The sequence below is a fragment of the Trachemys scripta genome, chromosome 4 (genome assembly GCF_013100865.1).
Source record: "Trachemys scripta elegans isolate TJP31775 chromosome 4, CAS_Tse_1.0, whole genome shotgun sequence".
NCBI classification, from domain to species: Eukaryota; Metazoa; Chordata; order Testudines; family Emydidae; genus Trachemys; species Trachemys scripta.
The window spans coordinates 24,405,906-24,429,297 of NC_048301.1; the positions used below are offsets into that span (position 1 = coordinate 24,405,906).

General features: G+C 39.6%; 1 protein-coding gene across 3 annotated transcripts in view; it reads right to left on the reverse strand.

Annotated features, from left to right (window-relative positions):
- The window catches only part of EML1 (EMAP like 1), a 183,965-nt gene that overhangs the window by 27,078 nt on the left and 133,495 nt on the right, over window positions 1-23,392 (reverse strand). For 2 of the 3 annotated variants that reach the window (XM_034768149.1, XM_034768148.1), the window contains 6 exons: window positions 18,208-18,337; window positions 8,655-8,804; window positions 7,080-7,149; window positions 5,673-5,783; window positions 5,340-5,435; window positions 4,577-4,711 (listed from right to left, as the gene is read on the reverse strand). In XM_034768149.1, coding sequence (XP_034624040.1) covers window positions 4,577-4,711; window positions 5,340-5,435; window positions 5,673-5,783; window positions 7,080-7,149; window positions 8,655-8,804; window positions 18,208-18,337 — 692 coding nt within the window. Of the gene's footprint in view, window positions 1-4,576; window positions 4,712-5,339; window positions 5,436-5,672; window positions 5,784-7,079; window positions 7,150-8,654; window positions 8,805-18,207; window positions 18,338-22,910; window positions 22,938-23,392 lie in introns of all 3 variants that reach the window. The other variant, XM_034768147.1, reaches the window with a different exon arrangement.

Here is a 23,392-nt window from a genome sequence, read left to right on the forward strand (position 1 = left end):
GCAGAATTCCCCCAGGAGTAAGTTTTGCAGGTCCCACACATACTCATCATTTGAGAGCTTAGTCAATCAGAACTTGGGGGGCGGGAAGGGAAGGTTATAAATATAGAAGTTAAAGACAGCCCTGGTGCAAGTGCTGGAGGAACCAACTAGGGGCAGAGCTTTTCTTGACCTGCTGCTCACAAACAGGGAAGAATTAGTAGGGGAAGCAAAAGTGGATGGGAATCTGGGAGGCAGTGACCATGAGATGGTCGAGTTCAGGATCCTGACACAAGGAAGAAAGGAGAGCAGCAGAATACGGACCCTGGACTTCAGAAAAGCAGACTTTGACTCCCTCAGGGAACAGATGGGCAGGATCCCCTGGGAGAATAATATGAAGGGCAAAAGGGGTCCAGGAGAGCTGGCTGTATTTTAAAGAATCCTTATTGCGGTTGCAGGAACAAACCATCCCGATGTGTAGAAAGAATAGTAAATATGGCAGGCGACCAGCTTGGCTAAACAGTGAAATCCTTGCTGATCTTAAACGCAAAAAAGAAGCTTACAAGAAGTGGAAGATTGGACAAATGACCAGGGAGGAGTATAAAAATATTGCTCAGGCATGCAGGAGTGAAATCAGGAAGGCCAAATCACACTTGGAGATGCAGTTAGCAAGAGATGTTAAGAGTAACAAGAAGGGTTTCTACAGGTATGTTAGCAAGAAGAAGAAAATCAAGGAAAGTGTGAGCCCCTTACTGAATGAGGGAGGCAACCTAGTGACCGAGGATGTGGAAAAAGCTAATGTACTCAATGATTTTTTTGCCTCTGTCTTCACGCACAAGGTCAGCTCCCAGATTGCTGCAGTGGGCAGTACAGCATGGGGAGAAGGTGACCAGCCCTCTGTGGAGAAAGAAGTGGTTCGGGACTATTTAGAAAAACTGGACGTGCACAAGTCCATGGGGCCGGATGCGCTGCATCCGAGGGTGCTAAAGGAGTTGGCGGGTGAGATTGCAGAGCCATTAGCCATTGTTTTTGAGAACTCATGGCGATCGGGGGAGGTCCCAGATGACTGGAGAAAGGCTAATGTAGTGCCCATCTTTGGGAAAGGGAAGGAGGAGGATCCGGGGAACTACAGGCCAGTCAGCCTCACCTCAGTCCCTGGAAAAATCATGGAGCAGGTCCTCAAGGAATCAATTATGAAACATTTAGAGGAGAGGAAAGTGATCAGAAACAGTCAGCATGGATTCACGAAGGGGAAGTTGTGCCTGACTAACCTAATTGCCTTCTATGATGAGATAACTGGCTCTGTGGATGAGGGGAAAGCAGTGGATGTGTTATTCCTTGACTTTAGCAAAGCTTTTGATACGGTCTCCCACAGTATTCTTGCCGCCAAGTTAAAGAAGTATGGGCTGGATGAATGGACTGTAAGGTGGATAGAAAGCTGGCTAGATCGTCGGGCTCAACGGGTAGTGATCAATGGCTCCATGTCTAGTTGGCAGCCGGTTTCAAGCGGAGTGCCCCAAGGGTCGGTCCTGGGGCCGGTTTTGTTTAATATCTTTATTAATGATCTGGAGGATGGTGTGGACTGCACTCTCAGCAAGTTTGCAGATGACACTAAACTAGGAGGCGTGGTAGATACACTAGAGGGTAGGGATCAGATACAGAGGGACCTAGACAAATTAGAGGATTGGGCCGAAAAAAACCTGATGAGGTTCAACAAGGACAAGTGCAGAGTCCTGCACTTAGGACGGAAGAATCCCATGCACTGCTACAGACTAGGGACCGAATGGCTAGGTAGCAGTTCTGCAGAAAAGGACCTAGGGGTCACAGTGGACGAGAAGCTGGATATGAGTCAACAGTGTGCTCTTGTTGCCAAGAAGGCTAACGGCATTTTGGGCTGTATAAGTAGGGGCATTGCCAGCAGATCGAGGAACGTGATCGTTCCCCTTTATTCGACATTGGTGAGGCCTCATCTGGAATACTGTGTCCAGTTTTGGTCCTCACACTACAAGAAGGATGTGGAAAAATTGGAAAGAGTCCAGCGGAGGGCAACAAAAATGATTAGGGGTCTGGAGCATATGACTTATGAGGAGAGGCTGAGGGAACTGGGATTGTTTAGTCTCCAGAAGAGAAGAATGAGGGGGGATTTGATAGCAGCCTTCAACTACCTGAAGGGGGGTTCCAAAGAGGATGGAGCTCGGCTGTTCTCAGTGGTGGCAGATGACAGAACAAGGAGCAATGGTCTCAAGTTGCAGTGGGGGAGGTCCAGGTTGGATATCAGGAAAAACTATTTCACTAGGAGGGTGGTGAAACACTGGAATGTGTTACCTAGGGAGGTGGTGGAGTCTCCTTCCTTGGAGGTTTTTAAGGCCCGGCTTGACAAAGCCCTGGCTGGGATGATTTAGCTGGGAATTGGTCCTGCTTTGAGCAGGGGGTTGGACTAGATGACCTCTTGAGGTCCCTTCCAACTCTGATATTCTATGATTCTACGATTCTATGGCTGATTGCCTGGGCTCAGCAGGACGAAGAGAAATGTCTGATGTGAGCAGGGCCAGCTCCAGGATTTTTGCCATCCCAAGTGGTGAAAAAAAAAAAGGCGCAATCGCAATCCACGGCAGCTCTACCGCCCGCTTTCTTCTTCGGCGGCAATTCGGCAGCAGGCCCTTCCCTCCGAGAGGGACTGAGGGACCCTCCGCCGAATTGCCGCCGAAGAGCCCAACGTGCCAACCCTTCCCCTTAGCCACCCCAAGCACCTGCTTGCTCAGCTGGTGCCTGGAGCTGGCCCTGGCTGTGAGGGCTGGCTAACTCTTTGGATATAGGCTATAGATTCCTGTTTCACAAGCAGCTGAGTAAACCAATCAGCTATTAACTCAAGGACTGGAATGCTGCTAGCTGTAAGGATCCCCAGACTTTTTTTTGCTGACAAGGCTTTAAAGCATTCAGAAAAGAACAGAGTCTCTCAGACTCTGAAGAATCCAGGTGACACACACTGCATATTATGACCACTATACAGAGATTGAAAAGTTATCTCTGAAAGAATATCAGAGGAGAATATGTGTAATAAAGTATAGAAGTGTAAATGTCACGTTAAATCCTTTCATTTAAATATATGTAACAGCAACAAAGTGAAGAAGTCTGTATAAGGATTTACTACTTAATGTAGGGTTGTCAAACAATTATTTTTTTTTATTAATTGTGAGATAAAAAAATAGCCATGATTAATCGCAGTTTTAATTGCACTGTTAATCAATAATAGAATACCAATTTAAGTTTATTATACATATTTTTATATTGATTTCAGTTACAACACTGAATAGAAAGTGTACAGTGCTCACTTTATATTATTTTTGATTACAAATATCTGCACTGTAAAAAAGAGAAACAAAAGAAACAGTATTTTTCAATTTACCTCATACCAGTACCGTAGTGCAATCTCTTTATCATGAAATGTAGAATTTTTTTTAAATAACTGCACTCAAAAACAAAAAAAAATGTAAAACTTTAGAGCCTACAAGTCCACTCAGTCCTACTTCTTGTTCAGCCAATCACTAAGACAAACAAGTTGCTTTACATTTACAAGAGATAATGCAGCCCGCTTCTTATTTACAATGTCACCTGAAAGTGAGAACAAGTGTACACATGGCACTGCTGAAGCTGGCGTTGCAAGGTATTTATGTGCCAGATATGCTAAACGTTCATATGCCCCATTATGCTCAGCCCTGAGATTTAACTTTTCAGTACTTTTCAGAAAGCATTACACAAAGACAGAAATCTGGCCTGTGCTTCAGCAAGGAGTTAAGCTGAGGTGCAGAAAAAAGGGGAATGTAATATAGTTAAACATAATAGAATTTTAGTAATCCATCCCCTTTACACACACAGGATGCATGCTGACATTTCTTTATGCAGTTACTTTGATTGCACATTCAAGTCAGATAATTTAAACAAGCAAGGGTTAACTAGACACCATAGTAGCCATCTGTACACACTGCAGAAACATTTTATTTGTGCTTGCAACTGTAGTAACTATGCATGCAAATGGAAATGCAAAAATCAAAGTGGAGTTCAGACCTACTTTTTTAAAAGCAAGACCTTTAAGTAAAAATGATATTTACAAAATAGACTAAGAATGGAATTTTTAGCTTTGTCTCGTTTTGAAATATGTATGTGCAGAACTTTAGATCTGAAAAGAACATATGGGAAAGAAAATTCATGTTTACATAAATTTGCAACTCAATCAAGTTGTATTTCTCAAATTACCCTTGGGGGGGAAAAAACCCCTACCACCTTTGGGCTCTGGCCAAACATGGAAACTTTCAACCCAAAAGGAATTTGAGAAAATTAAGAGAAAGTGAAAACAAGAATGTAGAGACTAGAATGGAAACTATTTTTTGACCTTCACTGTAGTGATAACCACCTAGGACTGCTGCATGCTATGCTAGGGTACTGTAATAATATATTACAAATGCTGTTCAAAATACAATATTATAAAATAGCAGGTTTAATTACCATGTTGTTTTGATTCATTCCAGCCTTAAATAAACTCTATTGCTGTGTGCATATAGCATTGCTATAAAAGAAAAGTTAGGAGCATATACTACTTTACCTCAAATAATCCTTGCTTTTTAATAAGGGAGTTCCCTTCTAACGTCCAAAAGTAAAGGTGTGATTTTCCACATGTAACTATTATATTTGTGTCTGTAGGATGAAAATCTGTTGTAAATACCGCCTCATTAGAACACTTGAAAAGAAAGAAAGAAACAATGTATCAAAATTTAAAATACAGATAAAACAAAATGATTAATTTACAAGTGTTTTCTTGTTAGACAAATTAATCAACTTATGATACATAATTATGTACCATTTTTGGTTTGAAATTTTTTTGCTGATTTTTTTACTTTAAGTGACAACACACTGATATAACAAGCACTTTGGATAAAATGTCTTGAAGGAAAGAGCTGAAGTGAAAACATTTTCTAATGTCTAAACATTTGAACCACGTCTTAAAAATTGTGTCCGATATTCTTAAGAGGAAGCTCTCAAATTAAAATTTGTTTACAGCACTTTTCTGTATGCCCTCTTATACATCCCTATAGTTGCTTTTTAAAATTTCTTAATAAACTCTAACATGAGTGTGACAGCAAAGCAAAAATAAGACCCTTTCCCTTCTCTTCCTCCCTCCAAAAAGCCCCCCACAGTATTTTCAACCATGAGAAGAAATATTTCAGATATCTGTACTTTATATTCTTTGTCTTTTATAAATTAAAGCACTAATAAGAATTAAAAGGTACAGAAAGAAATTTGACCACAAAAATTCAGATCTACATACAATCAAGCATTTTATTGCACAAAATATCTTATTGCAACACCTTGACATCTGCCAGCCTCTCTTCCTTCTGCCAGTCCCATACAGAAAGCACATGGTCATTTGAATCATCCACGGAACAAAGGTTACTTCCTCCATTCTGAAGCAAAACATTTTAAAAATCATTTATAAAATAATTCAGAAATTCGTAGGTACAAATCTAAAAGTTATTAAACATTACTAGATCCAAATCCTACAGACGGAAGTAAACTGTGGAGTTTTGCTTGAGTAGTAAAAGATTTAGCTCTCAATTTTTTCAGAATGCTGTGTATATGAAACTTTAAATAATTTAACTATACATTCAGCACACAAACACTTTATACATGCATTTACTTACAGACTTAGAAAAAGCAATGCAGGTGACAGCACGGTCAAAAAAGCCCATCCCAATGATATGCAGTGTATTCAAAGTAACAGAATCCCAAACACGTACATGGGGTGGTAATTGCTGTAAAAAATTAAAGCAGAAGCAACTGAAAAATTTTTTTGGGAAAGAGTATCCGCATTTTTTAAAATTTGAGAATACTTGAAAACACATGTTATTAACATTTAATATCAGTATTATTGGTAACACCAACATAGTTCTTCTGCTATATAATGACAGATGGCCTTGCAAATGACCCAGTAATAGCCACACATATGCCTAGTCATTGCGATTAATTTGGCAGGGCAAAGAGCATCCTCCAATCCCAGGTGACCAGTACTAAGTGGGAGGTGTTAAGCACCTTGCAAGATCAGATCTACAATTAGCCCATTTCATGTCCTGCTTCAAGGTCACAGAGTCTTAACTGCAGCAAACAATATACTGTTTCTAGCTGGTATCGAATTACTAATGCACAATAAACAAAAACAAGAAAATCAGTTACTGGCTGATTACTTTCAACAACAGTGGAAAGTTGGCCATAGAAAAGTACTTTATTATTAGTCTCCCTTTTTATAACATTGGTCAGAACCATCTTTGTTTAGCTTAAAATCAATTCAGTATATGAATAATTAAAATTATTTGCACGTCAAAGGTACATGTTTAAAGTTCTCTCCTAACAATCACTTACAGTAATACAAAGATAATAGAGTACATTGCTCAATATGATGGAGACCTAAATGCTTCTTATATCCACTAGAGGGCAGTCCCTGTAAATATGAGTTAATTAAAAATATTACCTCAAAGCAATTAGGAAGAATTGCACAGAATTTATTCTATGTATACAATAGACTAATAAATGAAGGCCAAATTCTAAAATGTGTGTGTGTATAAAACTTTTAAGTTAACTGACGTTTTAATGCTGTATCAGGCCCAATTATTACTCTTGATCTCTTATTGATCATTAATAAATAAAACTAACCCTTAAAGAAAACTTAGCTCCTTTCAAATAACAGTGTGGATTATTTTTAAAAACAAGACAAACACAGCTATCAAAATTTTGGATCTTATGGTCCCATCTTTCCTCTGGAGCCCACTTCCAAACCTCCTCGTGTTCTCTGTAAGAAATGGAGCTGGAGAGTCAGAGACGGACAGACGGCATCAGAAAATGGAACTAGCTGATGGAACTTGACAATTCCATTGGCTACCTTGGCATCATTCAATTAGCTTCTGTCAAATTAAGAATATAATGCTTTGCATTTTTAATTTTTAAAATTCAAGGATAATTTAACTACTGCACAGAGCTAATATACCACTAACTACAATACAATAATATGTCTTGTGAAATATGAGCATGTTACTGTAAACAAAAGGTTTGCTCACTTTTCCATCCTTAGAGGTACCTGCAACCTGACCTGTTGCTATGGTGATCCGGTCAGGATGGACAGCTAGGCTGGAAAAGAAAAAGTTGTCAACCTTCATATTTAAAGCATTGATGATATATTGTAACAGCCAAATGCCAAATTCCATGCAGACTAAAACAAGAGTCTACAGACTTAGTCTTATTACTTCAGTTACATAAATGCATATTAGGAATCTAAAAAATGTATCCCCAAAATAGAGACAAAACTACTTTCATGACCTTTTATTCCCCAAACTCTTCTATCACTACAACTCAGACACTAGAACCAGTTGGTGATTCGTTTGTGCCCTTCCAGTTTCTTAACATACAGTATAGTAGTACAGTACTACTTGGTTCTTTTTATCAAGTTTAGGCTTTGATTATCCTTCCTCTTGCTCTGGAAAAATACTATTGTTATCCACTTCAAAATTCTACAAGGGTACAAATTTTAGGGCCGTGAATCTAAGTCTCAGAAACAGAATTCCAGAACCAATAAATTAAACCATTTGACCCCTAGAATCAGCTGTTCAGATAAACAAAATATACTCAGCAATTACCACTGTACCCAAGAGAAGAGAAATCATCAATGTATTGTTTAAGAGGAGAGCAAGCAATACTGCAAATATGTTAATTCTTCTTTCACTGCAGCTGCTTCTCACTTAGTCCTGGAGGCAGAGTGCCAAGCAAAATGAACTTTGACAGCTAGGGGATAAGGAATTCACTCTACTTTCAATACAGAATATTATCCACTTTCTAAAACCCTGAATGCTTTGAAAAATTCAAAGGAGTAGGAGAGTTTGAAAAAGACAGATGAGATGAAACAGTTAATCAAAATCCAAGTTAAAATCTCACTGTAAAACCACTAAGCTACTCGATGAATTCATTTCATGGAGCATGTTCATGGCCCTATATAGTTAAGGTTGCAACCAGATTCCATTATCAGTACTATTTTTAGCCTCTTATAGAGGCAAAAAGGTGTTTCATAATGCTTAACCTAGAGAAATGTAGATAAAGGAAGCTAGAAGCATTTATACAGTCATGCTGAAAAGTATTAAGAGGAGCCCTAAGAATTAACAAAGTTCATGACCAAATTATCTTAACAACAAAGACATAAGGGAGGGGAATATAGACAAATAGACCATAGAACCTGAAGGTAAGCAGGTCTAACAACAAAGTCAAATATCTAGATTTTCCGCCTTCTCTACGTATGTAAAGAGAGACCAGTTATGGGAACCAAACACAGGGAACTGAAACTGCACTTTATAACCACCCTGTGCCAGCACTTTGTTCGGATCTAGAATAAAAAGCACATAAATATTATGATAATAGATGGACTAGAATAGATCTTCTGGAAGGAAATGCAGAGTTATCAGACGAGCCAAGATGACAGGCAGTCTCTTAGGTAACAAACATCTAACACATGAAGATTTAGAGGTTAAATTACTAGAATTCTCTTTTCAGAGAGGAAAGAACATTAATTAATTTTTTTAAAGGCAACATTAGCATTTCCCAGAACCCCATTTCTATAAAAAAATAAGAATGTTTTGGAGACTTACCACTTCACATCATCATTGTGACCAGTGTAATGTCTCTGAAGTTGTTCTTCAACATTGTATAACACAACTACTGATGCAATGAAATACACAGTTTCGCCCGTTGGAAGTAGGTATAGGTTACTGCGACAGTCCCGACCCCTATACCCATAGCTAGCATGCTTGTTAAGAAGAAATAACACTACTTCTTATGAATTAAGAGACTGACACATGGAAAATAACATATTGTTGCCCCTTCTGTACAGTGAAAATACCAGATCCCTGCAAACTTGCAGTGCAGGCAATATACTTTCATGGCAATTCCTGGTGTCTTTACTATCCTTTGACATTTGTGCAAACTACCAGCTTTGTTTCAAGTGCACTTATTATTTAAATTGATTGGTTATATGAAAGAATCATTTGGGCTGGAAGAGAACTCTAGTAGGTCATCCAGTACCACTCTCTGTATCATATCAGGACTGATTGCCTTATCCTTTGTTCGGGGTGATTGATTCATTATCCTCGTCATTTACAGTTTCATATCTATCTGGATAGTAAAGAGTTGCATCATACATTTCAATTAACTGGTACAGTATTGAAAAGGCAGTGGGCCAGATCCTGATGCCAGTCACATCAGTGATAAACCAAACTAAGTCCAGTGAAATAACTGGAGTTAATACATGTTTAAACCTGTGTAAATGAGATCACAATTTGGCCAAATTAAGTTGTCTTACTCAAGTATGTAATAAACAGGCATCAGGGGACATGGCGACCCTGCTAATATGGGGGAGTGTGGTCTCAGCTAGGTCCTGGCTAAATGGAAGGATATTCCCAGGTGGTCCAGTATGGAAGAAAGGGGTTGTGTTATGGAAAAGATTGACAACCACTGACATACAACATTAATATAACACAATGCTTTATTTTTCCCCAGGTCTTTTAATATATACAATTAGATTGTAAGCTTTTTGAGGCAGAGATAATGCTTATAAAGTGCAGTATAAATCTACTGTGGTTTAGAAGTGATTTTTAATAATAAAAAGAATATAGAAATGAATACATATTTTGTCCTCCATTCATTATGGGCAAGGATGGTTTGACCCCGCTGTTCAACCATGCGTTGATATGATGCAGGAAGTGAGGCCAAATTTTTCAAACTTGGGTGCCTAAAATTAGGTAATTAAATAAAGGTTTCCTGACTTTTCAAAGCTGCTGAACTCTTGCACCTCCCACTAACTTCAACAGGACTAGTGAGTGATTGCTCAGCATTTCTGAAAATACAGCCATTTGTATTTGGGCACCTAAATATGTATTCAGGAACCCAATTTTAGGCTACCAGATTTGAAAGTTTCAACCAACACTCTGTTAAGTTTTTTGAGATACCCTAACTGTAAAGTAATAAAGAAGCGTGCATGAATGAAAATAGCAAGTGTCTCTCTTATGGATGACTTATTGGTAATGAAGAGGAAAACTAAAAGCTTCCTATTTTTAAGAAAACTTTATCATTGGATTACAGGACACCATTTTATTGGCTCAATCTTCCTATTTGTCTGTATAAAGTCCGATCCTATTCCCATTGAAGTCAATATCAAAACTTCCTTAGACTTCAACACCTTGCAGAATCAAGCCCATAGAGGTTAGAAGTCGGAAAGTCAAGAAGTTAAGTAATATTATGGCATATAACTTTATTTATATGGAGGAAATCCTTAAGTAAATAACTATTATATATAAAATATTTATCTACTTGGGAAAAAATATCTTTTTCCTCCCACTTCCCACTCTCTTCTCTTTTGAGCAGCATTGCAGCCAATTTTCCATACCCCTCCATGTTGTCATTTACCATCTAGCCAACTCCTCCCCATCAGCCTTCTTCTCTGATTTCAACTCCTGGCTTTCTCTTTTCTTCTCCTCACAATCTCCCACCCCCATCCTCTGTGACTTCAACTTCTATGTTGATGACCCATCCAACCCCTTAGCTGTGTGTTACCTCACCCATCTCCCTTCATTTGATCTGCACCATGGCTCAAATCTCATTAAAAAGGGGCACTGCTCTCTCTCTCTGTTGCTGAATTCCCCCCTCTGACCATTACCTGGTCTCTTTTAGCATCACTCATGAGCCCCCTCCATCATGCCCTGTCACTTGGAATTTACATAACTTCCAATCCATCAGCATTAGTGACTTCTCGTCTGCTCTCAGCCCTCTCTTCACTTTCTTTCATTTATATGGTTGTTAATTCTCTCCATGTTTCACTCTCCTCCACGCTTGACTTGTTTGCCCCACTCTTTGATCACAAGGTCCATCCTGCCAACCCCTAGTCCTGGCTCTCCCCCAACACCTGCTTCCTCTGCTCCTGTTCTCAAGCTGCAGAAATCTCAGGAACAAGCTGACTTCTTCCCCTACAAATCTGTTTTCTCTTCTTTCAGTTCTGCCATCTTCCTAGTTCAACAACTCTTTGCTAGCTTAATTGAGTCTCAGGTCCTCAATCCCAGCTGCCTTTTTGACACCTTTGAGTCACTCCTCAAACCCTCCTCCTGCCTCTACTTCTCTCTCCACACAGCTCACTGATTTCTTCCAAGAGAAAACTGAACAAAATACAAAGTGACCTTCTCCCCTCCCCTCCTACAACTCTCTCCCATCACAATTGCAGATGCTTCCTCATCTGCTCTCTTCCTCTAACCCAGGTACTTGCCTCAGTGAAACCATCCTATCAGCTGAGCTCCCTTATGCCCATTCTCATCCCTCCCCATCTCTTCTCCTTAACCTCTCACTCTCCTCTGGTTTACAATACCCACATGCTTTAGTCTCTCCAATCTTGAAAAAAAAAAACCACCCCTGCTGCTTCTACTACTGCCACGCCTCCCAGTTATCACTAAGATAAGAATGAGCTGTTCTCAGTCATTGTCTGGGGGTCCTCTCCTCCGGTTCCATCCTAAACCCTCTCCTGTCTGGCTTCCGCCCTTTGCATTCCACTGAATCAGCTCTTGCCAAAGTCTCTAATGACCTTTTCCTAGCCTAAGTCAGAACTAGTACTCCATCCTCATCCTATTTGACCTGTCAGTTGCCTTTGACACAGTCGACCATCCTCTTCTTTGTGAAATCTTGTCCTCCCCTTGGCTTCTGTAACTATATCCTTTCCTGGTTTTCCTCCTCCTCTTTAATCCCTCCTTCAACGTGTCCTCCAGAGGATCCACCTTATTCTCCCTCCAGTTTTGTGTAGGGCTCCATAGGACTATATCTTTGATTCGCATCTGTTCTCCCTCTCTGGATAATCTCACCTACAATCTGCAAACACAAATTCAACTCCCATCTCTATGATGACAGCTCACAGATCTACCTCTTTACTCAAACCTGTTTCCTTCTGTCTCTCTGATATCTCCTTATGGATGTCTAGCTGTCAGCTCAAGTTCAACCTGGATAAAACAGTGCTCTTAGTCAAACCCTCCTATCTCCATCACCATTCTGCCTGTCATTCAGGCTCACAATCTGGGTGTCATCTTTGACGCAGATCTCTCTCTAGGTCCTTGCATCCCGGCTATGTCTAAAGCTTGCCAATTCTTTCTGCATAATATCTCTAAGATACAGCTTTTCCTAACTACCCACAAGGCAATTATTCTTGTCCAGGTTCTCATCATCTTATATCTAGATTACTACAACATCCTTCTCTCTGGCCTTGACAAATGCAATTTTGCCCTGATCGTATCCAGTCACGATTCCGATGCAAGAATCTCCTAGCCCATTGCTTGACCATATCACCCCCCTCTTCACATCTCTCCACTGGCTCCCGCTTCTTTATTGCATTGAACATATGTAAGCAGGGTCAGAATGAGCTCTCCCCTGACAGCTTGTGATAAACGGCGGGGAAAGAGCTCAGGAGCAGACTGTTTGCATAGCTACATGTTTCTGACTAGGGTATCAGCAGTCAGACCTTCGTTGACAAAGTGATCAGTTTTGGCTATTTGGGGTTAAAATTCACTTTAGTATTGAATGCAGGGGAAATGAAATGTTGTTCTCCTCATTGTATGAGTAAAGGGCAGAAGGGCTGTAATTAACTCGCTCTAATTAAGGGAGTCACCCTAAGGTTAACCCGACTCACTAAGTGTACGGTTGTGATGCCATATCCAAGTAAGAGTCAGAGGCAGTAGGGACAGATGTTCCTACCTGGTAGTGTGGACCTATTTAAAGCGTCCCAAAAGCCGTTTGACCCTCCCTCCTCAAGTGTTTGAAAAAACAGAGCTGACTAGACTGATTTGAAAGTCCTGGTTCTTTCTTAGTGATTACTGGAACTGAGCTCACTGATAAGCTGATCTAAGGGAGCGGAACTTTAGACCTGGTATATAGACAGTGTTGAGGTGAAAAGACAGTGCAGAAGGGGTAGCAGCAGAGAGGTTCCCCACTATTCAGTGAAATCACTACAGAGCTGAAATCACTGAGAAAGGGAATAAGTGGTGGAACCTCAGAACACAGCATTGCAGGTACAGGCAGCAGTGATGATGGCAGCTGTCAGCAGCAGCAGTTAAATGCAGAGACATTGACAGACAAACAGCAGCTGAGACTGCACACACACAGATGGGCAGAGGTGAAGGCATCACTCAACCACCCTCTCCCCTCAGGGACGGGAGGTGAACTCACCCAAACACATCCCTGGACTCTGGGGACGTTGCTGACCTTGGACAACAAACTGAGTGGAGTGCAGCAGAGGAAAAATGTTAAAAAAACATTCATCCCTTGGACTTTCATATTGCAAGGTGGGAAACCGAAAAAAGGACACTGCCCAAGATACCATGGGGCAGGTGTTTTACTCATTGGTTGTGTACATTCAAGTAATTGTTGCAATGTTTTCCCAAATTAATGCTGTGTTTTCTTCTTTTAATAAAAGTTTTATTTTGTTATACATAGATTCAGTGCTTGCGAGAGGGGAAATGCTGCCTCTGAAGACACCCAGAAGTGGTATTTATTTTTTCAAGATTAGTGGGTGGTGGCTCAAGTGGTTTCTGTTTTGTATTGTTCAGAGGAGCCCCGAGGTATTGAACCCAGCCCTTGTTGCTGCCTACACCATCTGGCAGAAGCATTACGCATATGCTAGTTGTCTTCATTTTACCTTGAAGGCCTATCCCCACCTTACCTATTGAGATGTTAATTCCCACCTCCAATTAGAGAATGCCTGTCATGACAGGGACATGGGCAGTCAGACCTAGTGGTCAGAGCAGGAGTCAGGCTGGGTTGAGTACCAGAAGGCAAGAGTCCAAGACAGGCCAGAGGGCAAACCAAGAGTCAGGCGTAAGGAGACAGGCAGAGTCGGAATCTGGAAGCGGGGCTCTTACATGCGGGGTCTGAAGCAGAGACAGGCAGGGGGACTGTGCTGTTGCTCAGAAAACTCCCTGTCATAGCTTCCTGGTTTATGTACTGGTGCCAGCCAGTCAGCAGGCTGTGAGGAGCTGCCACTCAGGTCCTGCTGGGCAGTACTTCCTGTTGAGCCTAGCCTCACAGGTCCTCTCACGGAAGCCCAGTCTAAGCCTCCTGTTGTGATGTGGGGGTGTCAGCAGACCATAACCCCATAATCCCAGCCCTGCAGGTTCTTACAATGCCAGCCTCCATCGTCCACTTGTTAAATTTTAAACAAGCATCTTTGTGCTTTCTCCTGTGCTGCTCCTCCTGCTTGGAAAGAGCACCCCATAAACATCTGCAAAGCTACCTCACTGTCCTCCTTAAAACTTTCCTTTGCCTTGAGGCAGACAAAAATCTTGACAATGGTTAGGCCTCTGCTGTGCTGAGACCACTGCCTATCATGCTGACCAATATTGTCATACTGTTTCCTTGCTCTCCCTGTCTGTATCCATCTGTTGTTGTTTGTCTTATACTTAGCTGACCGTGCATGCGGTGTGGTGACCCCAGTGCAACAAGATAACCCCTGTATGCACACTGGACAGCAATTGACTCAACTGAGAAAAAAGAAATATATGCTCAACGGGCAGAACATTTCAGCTCACTTCTTAATCACCCTTCCAAAATTTCCAAGGACGCAATTAATGCTCTTCCACAACATCCATTAAAAGGAGAACTTGTACTAGCGCCCACCTTATGAGAATACAACAGCAATCAAGCAGATGTCACAAAGCAAAGCACTCAGACTGGATGGCATGCTAGCAGATATCTATAAGCAGGGTGGCTACCACACTGCAAGGCACCCCACATGGCTCTTCCACATTATTTGGGAGCAGGAGTAGGTGTCACAGGATTTTAAGGATGCCAACATTGTCCACCTCTATAAACATTAGGGTGATATGGCAAACTGATAATCATTGTGGCATTTCCCTACTCTCTGTTGCTGGGGAAATTCTTGCATGGGTCATACTGAAGACTTAACACCTATCTTGTGGAAATCAACTTTTCTGAGTCCCAGTGTGGATTCTGGTCTGAATGGGGCTCTACAGACATGATCTTCACAGCTCATCAGCTTCAGGAAGAGTGCTGGGAGCAAAACGGAGGTCTTTATATGGTGTTTACCAAATTAGTTAAAACTCTGGACTCTAAATCATGAGGGACTTTGGAAATTTTTGTTTATCTCTGGATGCCCTGCCAAATTTGTCATTCAGTCCTTCCATGATGGGATGATGGCCAGAGTGGTGGAAAAGGATCATTAATGGCATCAAACAATGTTGCCTGCTGGCTCTCTAACTCTTTTCCATCTTTTTTTTGGCTATGCTTATGGATGCATTTCCTGACATTGACAGAAGAGTATTTATCCAGTTCTGCACTGATGGGAAGTTGTGCAATCTGCAATGCTTCTGTGCTCACACAAAACTGGCGGGTTTACTCATTAAGAAGATTTCATTTGCTGATGACTGTCCTGGTTGCTCACTCTATTGATGACATTCAATTTATACAAGACCACTTTGCTAGGGCAGTCAATCACTTTGGTTTCAAAATCAGCTGAAAGAAAATTGAAGTACTGTACCAGCCTGTGCCCAGGGATGCATATGACTACCACTTATTAAGATCAACAACACTCCTCTCAATACAGTAGAGAAATTTTGCTACCTAAAGAGAATGCCACAACTGATGACAAGATTACCGATTGCATAGCCAAGGCCAGTTCTGCATGTGGAATGGTCACACATCACCTATGAAACAATAGGGACGTCAAAATAAGCACTAAGCTAAATGTCTATTGGAGAGTCGTGCTTACAATGCTTCTATATGGTTTTGAGACTTGGACAACATATTTCTGCCACATTAGGAAACTTGATCAGTTCCATATGTGCTGTCTTCAGTCTGTTTGCAGAATCAAATGGTAGGACAAGATTCCCAGTACTGATATCCTTAATTGTTGGTGGATGTCTGACATTCAAAGCATGCTCATAAAAGCTCAGCTGCATTGGTCAGAGCATCTCATTTGTATGACCAAATAGAAACTATTAATGGCAATACTTTATGGTCATCTAAAGCAATGCACTTGTTTTCCTGGAGGCCACTACAAACAATATACAGACACACTGAAGTCAAACTTGAAAGCATGTCAGGTTGATCCCATAACTGAGCAAGATGGCTGAAGATTTGTCATGTTGCTATTAACTGCTTTGAAACAAGGTGCATTAACACCTTATGTGAAAAACGTTAATAACACAAAGCAAGGATACAACAGCCTACAATGGTCATGGACAATCTTGCCTGTCCCACATGTAACCATGTTTGCATTTCTCTCGTTGGTCTGATCTCACATATACATAGGGTTACCAGATAGCAACTGTGAAAAAACGGGACAGGGGGTCGGGGGTAATAGGCGCCTATATAAGAAAAAGTCCCCAAAAATGGGACAGTCCCTTTAAAAACGGGACATCTGGTCACCCTACATATACATGTTCACCTATAATGTTTGCTGAATCCTTGTACATCGACACTGATGTGAGACTCCATTATCGTCATACTTAGGTTGTAATCTCTTTGGGGCATGGACCATTGTCTTGTTCTCTGTTTATACAGCATCTAGCACAATGGTGTCCTGGTCCATAACTAGTGCTCCTAAGTGTTATGGTAATACAAATAATAGTAAAATATAGTAACATCTTTGTGCCCATATTCTGCAAAGACATACACATGAGTTTAACTTCTAAGCCTGCAAACAGTCCCACTGACAACGTCCAAAGAAAGAAAAGTCTGAAAGAAAAGTTCAGCATGGTATTCTTTGGAAATATTTTTCCTCTTTTACCTTCTAACCACCCAGCACTGGCTTGAGGCTGTTAACCTTTGAGATATTTCCATGAATTGAAAACTTTAGCTTTCTAATAGGTTATACAATGGATATCACCAGGGTCGGCTCCAGGCACCAGCTGAGCAAGCTGGTGCTTGGGGCGGCAGATTGTTCGAGGCGGCATTCCGCCCAATACTAGGCTATTTTTTGTTGTTGTTTTTTTGTTTTTGGTTCCGCTCCGGCCGCCCTGTAGGGGGCGGCGGCGCGGAGAACCAGAGCGCCCTGCAGGGCAGTCCTCCTCCTTCCCTCCCCGCCGACCGGAGCAGAGCCCTCGCGGCAGGCGGCAGGAGGTGGCGCAGTGGGAGGGGCCGCGAGGCAGCGCCCCTGCTGTAGCCCTGGCCACCCCCTTCTCTCTCTCCCGCCCAATCCCCCCCCCCGCCCCCCCCAGCCAGTCCCCACGCTCCTTTTTTTTTTTTTTTTTTTGCTTGGGGTGGCCAAAAAGCCAGAGCCGGCCCTGGATATCACACTTTAAAAAACAAGGCATAGGAATACTCACACTGAAGTCATGGCCTATCCCCATCCCAACTATAATTTTTTATACAATATTGAAACATTGTTGGCGGAGTGGAGTCTGAGGTCTATGCCAACGCAGCCTTCATTGCCCATCTGTCAAATTTTCTAGCAAGTGCCTTCATGCATTCTCCCATGCTTGCCCTTATGCGGAGGAGTGCCCAATAAAAATGTGTAAAATGATCACATTATCCTCCATCAAATCCCCATTAAAGTTTCACTTCTACTACGACACTTACAACAAAACTTGATAATAGATGACTGGCATCTAAATGTGGATTTCTGAGTCTAACTTTAGGCTCCAATTTAATTTTTTTTTTAATTTCTAACTACAGTGAAGAGAATTTGTCATGTACAAGAATGTTCTATAAGACCCCTTTTGTTATCAGTGTACTGCAATTATAGCACCTCTTAAAAAAGACAAGTGTGCAATTAAAAAAAAATAGCGTAATAAAGTACTGATGTGTATCAGAAAAGAAGCAAACTTGTTTTATGTACACTATAATTAGTAATCACAGTTCACTAAATTCTTGCAATATGCCCAATTTTAATTTGTGATAGTTAACATGTTTTAAACATAACCTTCAGGCAACATTTAAGTGAAACCTTCCTCGAGCTGCTTGAGTATTTTGCATAAAATCTGGAGCAGCAGTCTCAATAAATTATCACCTATTCAAAAGTGAATGTGGCCTAATAGTTCATTAAAGAAACTAATTCAACATAAAGACCTCAATTTTGCTAAATAATTTTTAAAACAAAAATTTAAGACAATTGCTAAGAAATTAGTAGTTCCCAGTAATACTCTAGCATAAAAAGGATACACCCATTCCAGTTTAAGCCTCTTGGCTGGTAGTTCTACTTTTGCTTCCAAATTGTAAGATTCCACTTGATCTTTGGGCATGTACATGGTAACAGGACGTCCACGCAGAAACATTTTTACATATCCTTCTTCTAAAAAGGGTCAGAAATGTTTAGAGAGTTATACATAAACACATCAGCAAAGACTTCTCCTCCAACTGCTCCCACCTATCATTTCAGTGAATAATATTTTTGCATAATACGGCGTTTCAAACTTATATTATAGGACATGTAGCTTTTGTTTTTGTTTTAGTCAAAAACTAACGCTAGATAGGGGTTATCAAACAAAGGGCATGAAGTCCCCTTTTGGTCTAAATATTTTGAGACTAGCAGCAAACTCTTCAACTAGACTATGCAACAAAGAACTATAGAAATGAAAAGATTAAGACCAAACCATTACTTTCAGGGGAAATTAATACCGTATGTACATATTTCCTTTTTACATCAGAACTGAGGAAAAACACCAAAGTAAAAATTACAATTAACGCAGGAATGCCACTTAAAATTCTTTTATTTAGTTTTTGATGGATATTTACAGTTCTGAGCATCAGCATCTAAAAATACTTAAACAGTTAGTTGCATTCTTTGCATCTCAGTGTAAAGATGTACTTTACACTTGATACATAATGTGAAAGGTACATCACGTATAAACACAAACAATTAGTAAAAAGAATCATGCAGACGTACATGCAAAAACAGTTAAGTGTTTAAAGCATAGCTAAACATTGAAACAGGAATGACAAACTGACAACACATTATAGAAAGAAAAATGATGTACAGGAAAGAAGCTACAAAACTGAACTTTGCTAATAGAAAGTAAACATTTAGAGGAGAAAACATTAGAAATACTGTAGTTGGGGGGTCTTATAAGAAATATGTCTGAGAACAGAAGCATGAATTAATAACAGATCTGAAAGTACTGACTTGGGGATTTCATGGGGCTTATAAAACTAGGAGATCTAGGAAATGGCATGAAGCTCTGACTAGGACTTTTAGAAATTGGCAGGGCCAAACAGGGTGTCTTGTGAACTTCTGGTGAAGTTTGTCCAGATTCAAAACTTGCTGGCTCCTGCTGCTCCATCAGCAGATCAAAGGATTCAGCCTTGCTCTCATGTGAATCAAGCAGTTTTGGAGTCAGTGACATCTGTAGAGTTACTAGACAGAATAATCATGTGCACAGAGGAAATGGAAGGGCAGAAGTAACAAAATTATGTAAATAAAACTTATACAATTAGGTCTGTTAAAGTTATGCTAAGGATTTTCAAGCATCATTAACACACATGCCAGTATTATTTTAATTTTAAAAACTAAAAGCTGTGTTTTAATGGGAGTACATGCATGCATTATTGGCCCTAGTCTTGTTTATATCAAGAATTCATTCAATAAAGAAATGTCATATGTTTAAACTATATTTTGCTATTGAACTGCAGAAATGTATATGCTCGGGAAACCTAGTTGTTCTGCCACAGCACTGCTCTTGCACGATGTCATGTACGATTATGGCACTATATTAAAAAGACTAATCGTTTTTTAATTGAGATTTCTAGTGAAAGAATGGAAAACAATATTAAAAGTGGACACAACTAAAATGTTAACAGATGTGTGGAGTTCAAGATGACTGATAACACTGAAGACATGTTTGGATATTTATAAATAATTAGGTTTCTAGTTCTCTATCAAGAAACAAAATATGCTCTTGCATTGCACAAGATAGATAACTACTTCGCTGTTCATATTAGCATGTGATACCCCTGTGATTAGGCTGAGAATATATTACCAGCACTAAAGTTATTGAGGCATTATGAGACTGTACATTTGGAAAGTTAACAGATTGTAGTGATGTCAACTTTAATCATGATTATTAAAAGGCAGGTAAGGGAGGAGATTATTAGGTCTCTCATTATTATTATTTGGTCACTTGAACCATAGTGAATTTTACAATTTTGACTACTAAAGCATGAAAAATACACATACAATACTGCACACTCCTTTCCCCCTACTTTCCTTAGCAAAGGTCATTAAATATCAGATCACTATAAAACTATAAATGTAAACAGACAGAGGCATCAGAGGACTAGAAACAAGAACCCAAGGACCAAATTATTACATAGCCTGTATTTCTGCAGCCAAAAATTTTGTGAGCCCAAGCAAATGCAGGTGCATTTTCTCCTTTTAGGTAGTCAGTAGGGCTGTCAAGTGATCAAAAAAATTAATCACAATTAATCACACTGTTAAATAATAATAGAATACAATTTGTTTAAATATTTTTGGATCTTTTATATGTTTTCAAACATATTGATTTCAATTACAACACAGAATACAAAATATACTGTGCTCACTTTATGTTTATTTTTATTACAAATATTTGCACTGTAAAAAGCAAAAGAAATGGTATTTTTCAATTCACTTAATACAAGTACTGCAGTGCAATCTCTTTATCATGAAAGTTGAACTTACAAATGTAGAATTATGTATACAAAAACTGCATTAAAAAACAAAACAATGTAAAACTGAAGAGCCTACAAGTCCACTCAGTCCTACTTCAGCCAATCGCTCAGACAAACAAGTTTGGTTACATTTACAGGAGATAATGCTGCCCGCTTCTTGTTTACAATGTCACTGAAAGTGAGAACAGGCATTTGCATGGCACTGTTGTAGCCGGCATCGCAAGATATTTACGTGTCAGATGCACTAAAGGTTCATATGTCCCTTCATGCTTCAACAGAGGACATATGTCCATGCTGATGATGGGTTCTTCTTGGTAACAATCCAAAGCACTGCAGACTGACGCATGTTCATTTTCATCATCTGAGTTGGATGCTACCTGCAGAAGGCTGATTTCCTTTTCTGGTGGTTCGGGTTCTGTAGTTTCTGCATCAAAGTGTTGCTCTTTTAAGACTTTTGAAAGCATGCTCCACACCTCATCTCTCTCAGATTTTGGAAGGCACTTCAGATTCTTAGGCCTTGGTTCAAGTGCTTTAGCTATCTTTAGAAATCTCACATTGGTACCTTCTTTGCGTTTTGTCAAATCTGCAGTGAAAGGGTTCTTAAAACGAAACACGTGCTGGGTCATCATCCGAGACAGCTATAACATGAAATATATGGTAGAATGCGGGTAAAACAGAGCAGGAGACATACAGTAATTAACGCATTTTTTTTTAACAAGCATCATCAGCATGGAAGCATGTCCTCTGGAATGGTGGCCAAAGCATGAAGGGGCATACGAATGTTTAGCATATCAAACACATAAATACCTTGCAATGCTGGCTACAAAAGTGTCATGCGAACGCCTGTTCTCACTTTCAGGTGACACTGTAAATAAGAAGCAGGCAGCAGTATCTCCTGCAAATATAAACAAACTTGTTTCTCTTAGCAATTGGCTGAACAAGTAGGACTGAGTGGAATGTAGGTTCTAAAGTTTTACATTGTTTTGGTTTTGAGTTCAGTTATGTAACAAAAAATCTACCTTTGTAAGTTGCACTTTCATGATAAAGAGTTTGCACTACAGTACTTGTATGAGGTGAATTGAAAAATACTATTTCTTTTGTTTACCATTTTTAGCGTGCAAATATTTGTAATAAAAAAAATAATATAAAGTGAGCACTGTATACTTCGTATTCTGTGTTGTAACTGAAATCAATATACTTAAAAAAACAGAAAAACATCCAAAATATTTAATAAATTTCAATTGGTATTCTACTGTTTAACAGTGTGATTAAAACTGTGATTAATCACAATTAATTTTTTAAATCGTGATTAATTTTTTAAATTAATCACATGAGTTAACTGTGATTAATCGACAGCCCTAGTAGTCAGATGTCTTAATGCTAATTGGACCTGCAATTGAACCCACTATTGGTTACAGACATAAAACTGCATGATGAATACACAGTGGTGGAGTTGAGACACCTTCCAAAATTTAGTCTTGAGAGTAAAACAGTCATTCCTTTATAAGGGCTTAAACTTAATTGATGTAAAGCTAAAAAATGCAGGTTAGTGAAAAATTAGTTAAGAATACGCAATTTCTAAAATCCAAGACAAGATCTCTGGTTATACCAGAGAGACAAGTTACAGACATGTACCAAGTGTGCATATTTAAAGTTCAATTCAATTATGTTTCAGAAATCAATACTATACAATTACTAAACATAATTCTGTATTACTACACTGTGCAAAAAAGCATTTAAAATTAATTATACACCCACTTCTGCTTACTGATAATTCAAACAAATCTACAATCTACTAAGGAAGATATAAGCAGAGGGAAAAACAATGTTTCTATAAGCATACATTAGATTTGCAGCAAAACAGCAAAAACAGGGCAGGTTCTATATCATAGGGCATGTCAGCAGAGGTGCAAAACAGCATTTCAAACACAGTGAGACATCCAGATGCTGCCATATAGCTCTCTCAACACTGAATTTTTAAAAAAGTCATTTACCAAAGACAACCAAAATCTAAATTATAACCCATTGTTATCATTATAGTGCATCCAAGGGTTATAATTCAGTCACTGTTACATGAATATTTTTAACCTTACTCAAAATAAATTGAAGAGTTTTAACTTTGCAATAAAAATGTATATTGGCTGTATAAAAACACAGCTTCTGTCACCCTGGTAACAGTTTTGCTTAGAGAGCTATGAGGTTTTGGAAGTGACGCCTACCTTTGCAGTGTGTCACACGGCGCTTCCCTTGTGATTACAGAGACAGAGACAGAAGTGCTAGATAAAGATGGGTTTGAGTACAGTCAGGCTCACCTACACCCCTGCTCTACTGGTTGTCCAGCTGTATCCTCTTAGAGGCTAACCTGTTGCTTGACAAAACATTGACCCATGGTCCATTCAGTGGATTGTGTGTAACTGCATTCAAAACTCTGTTTTTCAAGCCAACAGTAATACATTTAGAGCTATTTTATCATTAAAAGATTGGTTTAAGCTCCATTATGTAACTTTATGCCAAAAATAATTCGCTATTTAGGAATACTGGATATACTTTGCCTAGAAAAAAAACCTCTAACTGATTTCAGTGGGAATTTTGCCTGAATCAGAAGGGTAAGATCAGACTCACGTAGGTTAAATTATTCATTTAAGTTATGAATCTCAATGGAAAATTTTGAAACAAAGACTATTAAAGCCATATGTGCCTT